The sequence below is a fragment of the Micromys minutus genome, assembly GCF_963924665.1.
Source record: "Micromys minutus genome assembly, chromosome: 24".
NCBI lineage: Eukaryota > Metazoa > Chordata > Mammalia > Rodentia > Muridae > Micromys > Micromys minutus.
The window spans coordinates 9,217,627-9,227,794 of record NC_137959.1 but is presented as its reverse complement, the minus strand read 5'-3'; the positions used below and the strand labels follow the sequence as shown (position 1 = coordinate 9,227,794).

The 10,168-nt window shown below is 52.0% G+C and overlaps 2 protein-coding genes across 2 annotated transcripts; both read right to left on the bottom strand.

Annotated features, from left to right (window-relative positions):
* Positions 1-144: 144 nt before the first annotated feature.
* PODNL1 (podocan like 1) lies at positions 145-6,269 on the bottom strand (the record flags this gene model as incomplete). The annotated part of the gene is made up of 10 exons (XM_080936642.1): positions 145-277; positions 357-505; positions 1,128-1,785; positions 2,919-3,034; positions 3,492-3,648; positions 4,242-4,351; positions 4,472-4,536; positions 4,806-4,899; positions 5,666-5,887; positions 6,189-6,269. The coding sequence occupies 10 exons, from the start codon at positions 6,267-6,269 to the stop codon at positions 145-147; spliced, it is 1,785 nt and encodes a 594-aa protein (XP_080792768.1).
* Positions 6,270-9,615: 3,346 nt separating this feature from the next.
* On the bottom strand, positions 9,616-10,138 carry LOC308435896 (protein S100-A11-like; the record flags this gene model as incomplete). The annotated part of the gene is made up of 2 exons (XM_080936641.1): positions 9,616-9,912; positions 10,118-10,138. The coding sequence occupies 2 exons, from the start codon at positions 10,136-10,138 to the stop codon at positions 9,616-9,618; spliced, it is 318 nt and encodes a 105-aa protein (XP_080792767.1).
* Positions 10,139-10,168: the final 30 nt, after the last annotated feature.

Here is a 10,168-nt window from a genome sequence, read left to right as displayed (position 1 = left end):
TCCCGTAGGAGATACCTGCTCCTAGTGCTTTGGCCAGCTCTGGGCAGAACAGGCTCAGCCTCTGAGGCCCCAATTGAGAACTTTGTCCTCAGTCCTTCAGAGCTCAGGCCAGGGCTGCTTAGCTAGCCCCACTCCCGCCCCGGCTCAGGCTTCCTTGCTCTTTCGTGGCAGCTGGACCAAGACCTGTTCCAGGTTTTCTGCAGTGTCTACCACACGTAGGTGTGCAAGCCCCTGGAAGGCCTCGGCTGCGATGCTTGTCATATGAAGCCTGTTAGCCCTGTGCAGAGAGGTGGGGACGTTAGGGCAGTGACAGCTGAGCTACGTACTGTCATCATCCCAACTCCCCTGCCCCTCACCTGAGAAAGAGGGCACGAAGGTGGGGGGTGCTGAGGAAGGCCTCGGGGCCCACATAACTGATACGGTTAGCCTGCAGGTGTAACTCCTCCAGTGCCTCAGGCAGATCAGGGGGCACAAAAGATAGCTCATTGTGGCTTAGGTCCAGCACCTGACAGACACACAACAACATGGCAGATTCAGGGCCTTCTCCTTGCACACTGAGAGCCTCCTCTCCAGTCCTCTGCCTCTTCCTGCCCTGCACAGGCCTCCTCCAGACCCTTGTTCGGTGGTGATTACCAAATTCCTTCACTCCATAGAGATGGACTGGGCCTTATCTATTTGTTTTACCCAATGGGCAGGGGTGTAGGTGGGTGTAAAGATGGTGGTTCCTCACATCCTCCTCCTTTGTTTTTTTTCCCTTCCGTTCCCTCCCCCACCTCCCATTTTCTTCCTATGGCCTTAGCAGGCTTCAAATTCAATCCTACCTCAGCCTCGCCCATGCAGCCGGCCCAGTCCTCACCAGCTACCACACTGTTACCTCTGTGATCACCCAGATGGCCTATAACTAGGATGCTTGGGGTCAGAGAGGGATAAGGGCCCTGTCCTGTGGCCAGAACTTAGAGGCCACAGTCACTGGCTAGAATGGAGGAGTGCCCAGAAGTCAGGTGAGCACTTCAGCAACAACCTGAACAGGGTCTGTGTCAACCACGTCAGGCTGGCCACACGGGACTCTGGCATGGCCTAGCTCAGAGGTGGGATGGAGATGACCACATCGTAGTTAAGCCCCTGACCTGCAGTGCCTGCAGCTCGTGCCAGGAACCGGGCCCAATGTCGCCCACGCGGAGCCGGTTGTGCGCCAAGTTCAACTCCCGCAGCTTCTTCAGGCCGGCGAGCTGCTCTGGCTCCAAGGTTCGCACTTGGTTGCGTTGCAGTCTCAGCAAACGCAGACTGGAGGGCAGGCCCTCGGGCAGCCGGCTCAACTGGTTACCCGCCAGGTCCAAGCTGCGCAGGGCGCGCAGGCGGTGGAAGGCACGGGGATGCAGGCGTGCGCTAGCCAGACGGTTGTAAGCCAGGTTGAGCTCGGCCAAGGCTCGCGCAGAGACCAGATCCCGCGCACCTAGCGCGGCCACGCAGTTATGGGGCATCACCAGGGCCTGCAAGTGGCGGGGCAATGCGGGAGGCACACGCTCCAGCCTGTTGCCATAAAGGTGCAATGTGTGCAGGGATCGCAGGGGCCTCAGCGTCCCCGCGGGCAGCGCCGAGGCCCCCAGCTTATTGTGCTGCAGCAGCAGGTAGCGCAGACCCCTTGCTCTATGCAGCCTTACAGCTTCTACATGCCGGATGCGGTTGCGACCCAGGTGCAATATGGTCAGAGTTCCGGGCAGGCCCTCGGGTACTGTGGTCAGCTGGTTGTGGGACAGATCCAGGTACTCAAGGCTGCTCAGCTTGCTGGTGGGAGAGAGGGGTGATAGAATGCTCACTTCAAGAAAGAGATCCCACAGATCTTACCAGAAAGGAAAAGAAATGGTTTTAGGCTTCCTTTAAACTGGAGATTTCATGTTAAAAGAGATGTAGCAACTGGGTTGACATGATACAGAAGAAATATATATGACAGTCCAAATGGCCATAAATATAGAATCCCAGCATTCATGAGGAGAGCTAAGAGGATCTGAGTTCGATGCCAGCCTGAACTACATACAGGTAAAATTAAAAAAAAAAAATTAGGGCTGGGCTGGAGAGATGGCTCAGCAATTAAGGACACTGGCTACTCCTCCAGAGCCCCAGGGTTCACTTCCCAGGACCCACATGGCTGCTGTCAACTGTCTTAACTCCAGTCCCAGGAGATCACTGTCCTCTTACAGCTTTCCTCTTCCCTCAGGTACTTCACACACATGGTACATAGACATCCATGCAGACAAAAACCTTCGTAGACATAAATTAAGCTGGGAGTTGTGACATACATCATCAGTCCCAGCAATCAAGAGGCAGAGGCAGGCAGAGCTAAATAAGTTGGGGACCACCCTGGTCTACATAAACTCCAGGGCACCCATGGCTACATAGAGACCCTGTCTTAAAAGCAAAGCAAACCAAACAAAAAAAGCTGGGGTGGTGGTGCACACCTTCAATCCCATTACTCTGAAGGGAGGCAGAGGCAGGCAGATCTCAGAGTTTGAGGCCAGCCTGGTCTACAGAGTAAGTTCTAGGACAGTCAGGGCTACACAGAGAAATCCTTTCTTGATAAACCATAACAAAACAAAACCCACAAGTGCTAAGGAGCAGCCCAGAGCTCCTGTTTGCCTGTCTAGAATGTTGTAGGGAGGTGATGAGGTGTGGCCAGATGGTAAGCTTGTTTCCTGGCCTGGACTTTACCTCTCTACCACAAAACCCTGAACTACTGGGTAATGGAACCTCAAGAAAGGGTAGCAGGGAACAAAGACAATTGTCAAGCATCACAGCATAGAGTAACACCTTTAATCCCAGGCAGGGCACCTGGGTATGCACTAGGTACTCACTAAATGAAGTCCTGGATTAGGAATCCTATAGGAGGGGCTGCCGACAGCACGGGGCTGCAGAGCTCCTACCTGAAGGTACTTTCGTCCAGACTACTGTCTGCCAACTGATTATGCTGGAGATACAGCTCCCGGAGTTGAGTCTGGAGCCCCAGTGCGCCTCTGGGCACTTTGGAGATAAGATTGTTCTGCCGAAGGGAGAAGAGACAGAGATAGAGGGTCTGGCATGGACAGCCAGGGATGTGACAGAAGGTTCTTCAGTAAGAGTGTGGTGGATGCTTGCCTGGCCTGTGCAAAGTGGAATTGTTTGCTTGTTTTATGATTCTTCTAACATCTGGAATTCCGGGGAGCAGTTGAAAGGATGAAAAGGGGGCTGGAGAGATGGCTCAGTGGTTAAGAGCACTGGCTTCTCTTCCAGAGGTCCTGAGTTCAATTTCCAGCGACCATACGGTGGCTCACAGCCCCATCTATGAGATCTGATGCCCTCTTCTGGCTTGCAAGTGTGCGTGCAGAAAGAGCAACTCACACATAAACTAAGTCGTTAGAAAGAAAGAAAGGAAAGGAGCAGGTGGAAAAGCCCCAAAGGCCACAGGTAAGTGAGAGACCCAGACCCAGGTATATGTGTGCAATGGGCAGGGTACCTACCTGCAGGTGAAGCCGTTCCAGAGAGGCCGGCAGGTTGGGCGGTAGGTAGCTGAGCTGGTTGCTGGAAAGACTTAAGGTGGTGATAGCCTCCGACCCATGGAAGGTGTTGGGTGGCAGCCCGGTGTTCCTCAGTCTGTTGTTGTGGAGGTACACGGACCTGAGGAGAGCTGGGCTGCAGCCACCTGCCTATGCATGTGCATACCACCCTCCCCCACGTTGATGCCCTCAGTTCCAGCTGGGGTCACCAACAGCTCCTGTTTGAGAGTTAAACACCAGTGGGTGTGTGTATTTGGGCGTGTGTGTGTGTGTGTGCGCACGAGTGCATACATGTGCATGTGTCAGTGTGTGTTTGTGTGTGGATTGTTGAAGTAGGTGGTATCTGTCCTAGTCTAGACTTGATAAGATGCTCTTTCACACTACTCAAATTCCCACCCTACCCCCACCCCAGTACATAGTCATATCCCTAAACTCCCTACACGGAGCTGAAGCCCCTTTTAAGGATATAGCCCCCCAAACTGATCTGAGTTCTTCCTGACACTGTGCCTCCACCCCGAACAGAGCCCAGCCTTTTCTCACGCCCCACCCCCACTGCACAGCTACGCCTCAGACCCTCCGAAAGACCAGACTGCGCTCTGGTTCTCCTTTTGCTGAGCCATGTACATGCTCCCAAGGACAGGTCAGTTTCCCCTAGGCCTCTGGGAGCAGGATCGTGGAATCAAAGGCTGGGGGCGGAGCCAGGGCTAAGGCTACCGGAGTGCCGGCTTCTCCCCAAAGGTGAGAGGAAAGATCTCCACCACTTCATTGGCAGCCAGATCGGCGACACGCAGGGAGCGTGGCAGGAACTGGGGCGCTACAGAAAGCTGCAAGGGCAACAGCGTCTGGTCCTTGTGCCCGGTTTCCTGCCTCCCCAACCCCCATCCCAGGTCGCGCTCGCCAGGTGACCCCCGCCAGGCTGTGACCTCTTAGGAATAAAGGCTCACCTTATTGTGGGCCACATAGAGGTTCTCTAGCTGGGTGAGAGACTCAAAGGCCTCATCAGGCAGGCCTGGGTGGGAGCACAGTGGGCAATGGATGAGGGGACCAGCATTCTAGCAACCCCGCTCTGAAGGCTAGAGACTAGCATAGATTCCTAGGCTCTCCCCCAACCCCCACATCCTGTCCTTACTCAAAACTCCACAGCCACCACCATCCCCCAACCCCCGAAATTCCACCGTGCTCAGCAGTTGTGGAAACCCCCAAGGGCTGGCCACAATTGGCAAACAGCGGATGTGGAGAGGGGTTGGGACCTGGTTGTTCCCAGCTTGAGGCCCTCACCCTCTGAGGAGATGAAGTTGCTATGCAGGTCCAGGGTGCGCAAGCCACTGAGGCGAGATAGCTCATTGTAGGGGAGCTCCTGAAGCTGGTTGTTCTGTGGAGTAAAGATAACCACACAAAGGCCTGTCTCTTGCTCCTCAACTTGTAACCTAGAGGCAGAGCACTTGCTAGCATCCCCAAGGCAGGCCCTGGGCTCATCCCTAATATCTCCAGAGAGAAGAGGAGGAGACAAGAAAACATCCCATTTCTTGACACCAACAACCTTGAGGCTTGCAAAGCACTGGGCCCTTTACGGCACCACCCATCGACTGCCCTGCGCCTGAAGCCGCACAGGCTTTTGAACTTCGTCTCTGACACGCCTCTATCCTTCCCCAACACCCCACGCCCAGCACAGGGCCTCACTATGCAGTGAAGGGTGGCCTCCAACTTGTGTTCTTAGTGCTGGGGCCACCACAACAGACTCTGATCTCAGACCCCAACACCCTTTTGCCTAAAACCATCCCAAAGTTTTCCTGTGACCTCCAATATCACAACTATTGACCCAGACTTTTTAGCCCTGGCTAGAGCTTTATAGACCAGGCTGGCCTGGAACTCACAGAGATCTGTCTTCCTCTGCCTCCCAAGTGCTAGGATTAAAGGTGTGTGCCACCACCATGCAGCTGAACCCAGTGTTGCAAATCAACTTTACTCCTAAGATGCTGACCCCAAACTACTTACTCTCTGGACACACAATCCCTCTACCTCTGGCATTGGCCTGGCTTAGCAGACCCAGAACAAGACCAGGTTCAGCTCTGGCATGTGGACCTCCCACATGAACTCTGCCTGGCCCTATGCCTCCCCCTCAGACCCCCAGCCCTCACCTGCAAGGAGAGGTGCCTAGCAGCTCTGGTGATATTGTCTGGAAACACCCTCAAGTCCAGACCAGCACAGTCCACTGTGTCATCTCGGGGACAGGAGCAGCGCCAAGGACAGGGCCTTGGTGGGGGCTGTGAACTGTCACCCAAGTGTGGGAAGGCAGGGTCCTCCACGTATGCTGCCGGCCACCTCAGCAGCAGGAGCAGCAGGAGCAACTCTTGAGGCCTCTGGAATAAAGCAAGGGGTCAGAAAGTCACCTGGTGAGAAGTTCCTTTCAGCAGGGCGGGTTTAGCCACTTCGCCAGTGGACAGAACCAGGCAGGGGATGGGCAGATCCGCCCACAGACCCTCCCGCAGACCTTCCCTGTACTCCTTACCATGGTCAGCCCTGCTGTGCCTCTCCCCAGGCTTCTGTCCAGCATTCACTTCCTCCAGTGTCTGCTGTGAGTTCAGCTGTACTTCATCTCTTGGCATAGAGCAGACACACACGCGCGCACACACACACACACACACACACTCCAAGCTGTACCACAGGGCCCGAGAAGATGACTGTCCCTTTCCCCTCCCTGAAGAGGGCAGGCCGAGGGCTGGACAGGGTGGCAAGGCCCATCTAGCCCATCCCTTGCTCCCTGCCGGCTTCAATCATCCCAGCTCCACTTTCATAACCTCAGCCAGCCTGAACTCAGCCACAGTCATGAGGAATGCTTGAGGAAAAGCTAAGATTCATCCTATCTGGTATTTAGTCTGACCACAGACAGGAATGGGGTGCCAGGGGATGGGGAAGCATTAGAGAGTCCTCAAGGAGATGAAGCCAGCCAGAAGGGCCCAAGGGAGGATTGGGCTTCTGTTCTCATGTCCGGCTGGCGGCCATTGCCCATTCACGGCTCTCTCAGAAAGAAGAGGCTGATGTAAGAGAGGCAGAGGCTGGTGGCTGACCATGTGAACTGGGTACAGGCCTGCCTACCTGAACCTTAGCTGTGTGCCTCAACTTCCCTTTTTGTAACTGGCTGCGGTTGTCTCACCTTCTAGAAACACTGCAGAGTTCAGTAAGCTAATGTGGTTACATGGACAGCATATTGTAGGCTTAGGCTTCCAATCCCAGGGTGTAGGGAGACTGAGGCAGGATGATACTGATGAGACCAGCACTAGCTGCATAAGAGCCTGTCTGAAAACAAGCCATGTGTCAAATGGATATGAAAGAGGCCTCTTCCTCAAAGGGCTGTCAACTAAAACACTTGTGGCAGGAGAGATGGTTCAGAGGTTAAGAGCACTGACTGCTCTCCCAAAGGATATGAGTTCTGTTACAGGTGCTCGTGGAACTGGGGCTCCTTGAGATCCAGGCAGGTAGTCCTGGCCTTTAGGAGAGATAGCCAAGCCGGAGCAGGAACCAGTCAGACAGCAGGCTAGCAGGCAGCCTTCCTCTATGGCTTCCGCACAAAGATCCTGCTTGAGTTCCTGCCCCAACTTCCCTCAGCAGGGAATTATGAGAAGCAATGAAGTGAACCTTATACCATCTTAAGTTGTCTTGGTCAAGTTTTCACCAAGACAGAAAAGAGACTAGAATCCCTAAGAAGGTCTAAAGGAGACTCAGAAGTTAGCGGGATCAGAGAGATAGCTTAGTGGTTAAAAGCAACCCCGAGGGCCCAGGTTCAATCCCAGCACCCATGGGTAGCCTACATCTGTCTGTAACTCCAATTCCAGTGGGTCTGACACCCTCACACAGACATGACTGCAGTCAAAATACCAATGAACATAAAATAAAAATAAATTATGAAAAACCCCTTAGAACCTGAATCAGGTGTAATGGGACACACCCTTGATCTAGCACTCTGGAGGCAAAGGCAGTGAATCATTGAGTTCAAGGCCACCCTGGTAAACAGGCAGGTTCCAAGCCAGCTATGGCTATACAGTGAGACTCTGTGTCATCCCATTCCTGGTCTTGGTTTTCTAAGGCAAGGTTTCTCTGTGTATCCTTGTCGGTCCCGGAACTCCCTTTATGTATCAGGCTATTGTTGAATTCACAGAAATCTATCTCCTTCTGCCTCCCGAGTGCTGGGATTAAAGGGGTACATCATCACCACCTGGCATGATACTCTGTCTTAAAAAAAAAAACCGTGGGGGCAGTGGTGGCACAGGCCTTTAATCCCAGCTCTCAGGAGGCAGAGGCAGGTGGATCTCTGTGTTCAAGGCCAGCCTGGTCTACAGAGTGAGTTCCAAGACAGCCAGGGTTACATAGAAAAACACTGTCTCAAACAAAAACATACAAACCACAATAAAACCGGCCAACCAAACAATTTAAAAGAGGTTCATTAAGATTCAGGAAGCAGGGGGTCTAGAGAGTGGTTAAGAGCACTGGCTGCTCTTCCAAAGGACCAGGGTTCAATTCCCAGCAACCACATGTTAGCTCACAGGTTTCCATAACTCCATAACTCCAGTTTCAGATGCTCCTGCATCCTGACATAGACATACAAGCAGGTAAAATACCAATGCTTATGAAAACAAACAAAAACTCATGGTCCCTTGCCTCCACCTTCTTCTGCTGGCCTCACAGGTGTCCTTACAAATACAAGACTCCCCACATTTCTGATCACAAGACATTCCAGAGGACAGTTGTCAGCATGGCCCAAATACATGTGGATCCAGTCAGAGATTACAGTATTGTACAGTATGGCAGACCACACTTTCTGTCCTCTGAATCACTAACCAGACATGGAAAACAGGCCCAGGGCACAAGCAAAAGGCACATGGAATTAGAAATTATAATTCCTCTCCACACCACTATAATTCCTTTGCATACCACTGGCTTCTTCATTGTTTGCCTTTTATTTATTTATTTATTTATTTATTTTTGAGATAGGGCCTAGGGTAGTCCAATGTCTTAGTTAAGGTTTCTACTGCTGTGACTACTGCTGTGATAAAACCCTATGTTCAAAAGCAGCATGGGGAGGAAAGGATTTTTTTCACCTCACAACCCTCAGTTTATATCTTATAACTGAAGGGATTCAGGACAGGAACTCCAGGCAGAAACCTGGTGGCAGGAAACCATGGAGGATCTATGAGGGAGTGCTACTTCCTGGCTTGACCCCCTCACAGCTTGCTTAGTCTGTTTTCTTGTATAATCCACAACCAACTACCCAGTGTTAGAACTGTCTAACCCTACAGACCAATCTGATAGAGGTGTATTATCAATTCAGAGTGTCACTTCTTAAATAACTCTAGCTTATGTCATAAAACTAGGCAACACACCCAGGCTGGCCTGGAACTCAACAGGTAGCTCAGGATGGACGGCTGGGATCCTAGGTGCGCATTAGCATACTTGGCTCATTTAGTGCTGGAGATGGAGCCCAGCGCCCAGTGCATGCAGTGCAGTTCCAGGGCAGCCAGGGCTACACAGAAAAACCATGCCTTAAAAGCAAAAACAAAACAAAACAAAACAAAAAAAACAAAAAACAAAATAAAACTTCCAAAACAGTAACAACAGCAGCAACAACAACAAAAAAACAACAAAACAACAAATCAGGTTGGCAAGAGGATTAGTAGGTAAAGGCATTTATTGTCAACCCTGACAATTTGAGTTCAATCCCTGGGCCCCACATGGTAAAGAGGACAGACAGCCAATTCCTGCAAGTTGGCCTCTATGTGAGCACATGGAACACACACACCCAAACTTATATACAAATAACAACAATAAACCTGTTTGATATGAATTTTTTGAGGTTTATTTTTATTGTTTTTAATTATGTAAATGAACGTGCACATGTCCAAGTGCCCAGACTTTAGAGTGACAGGCGGTTCTGAGCCACCTGACATGGTTGTTGGGGATAAAATTGTGAAAATGACATCGTTTTATTTTCGCTATCAGGCGTGGACTGCATGTGTGGTAAGTGTGGTGGGCTCAGCGCAGGTGTGGGCGGGGGAGGGGGGATGACTTGGGGGCTGGAAGGGAATGGAGAAGGTTAGACATGCTTCTGGGAAGTCCGGAGGAAGGACTCATGGCATGCTATAGCTAAGCCGCCGATAAGGTTGAGAAACTCTTGAAAATCTAGCTGCCCGTCACTGTTGAGGTCCAGCTTCTTCATCATGCGGTCAAGGACACCGGGGTCCTTCTGGTTCCTTGTGAAGGCGGCCAGCTCCGTGTTCATGAAGGAAAGGAACTCAGTTTTGGAGAGTTGACAGCTGTTTCCATCCTTCCCACTGTACTTTTGGAAAACAGCAGTCAGGGACTCGATGCATCTCTCAGTCTCCGTAGGAATCTTTGCAAGTTGAGGAGCGAGGCCGGGCTGCTACTGCGGCTGACGGTGGCTGGGACAGGAGCGGCTAAACTGTGGTCTTTTGGAGGAGCCTTGACTAGCTCACAGACTGGGCAGTTCTAATCCTCTGCCCGGCTAGCACACATTTTCCACCAGTACTCCTGGCTCAACACCTTCTATATCTGTTTTATCTTTGCTGCCCTGTTACCGTCTGGGCAGCTCCTCCCATAGGACCACTTCCCCTTTCCACCTACGTTTT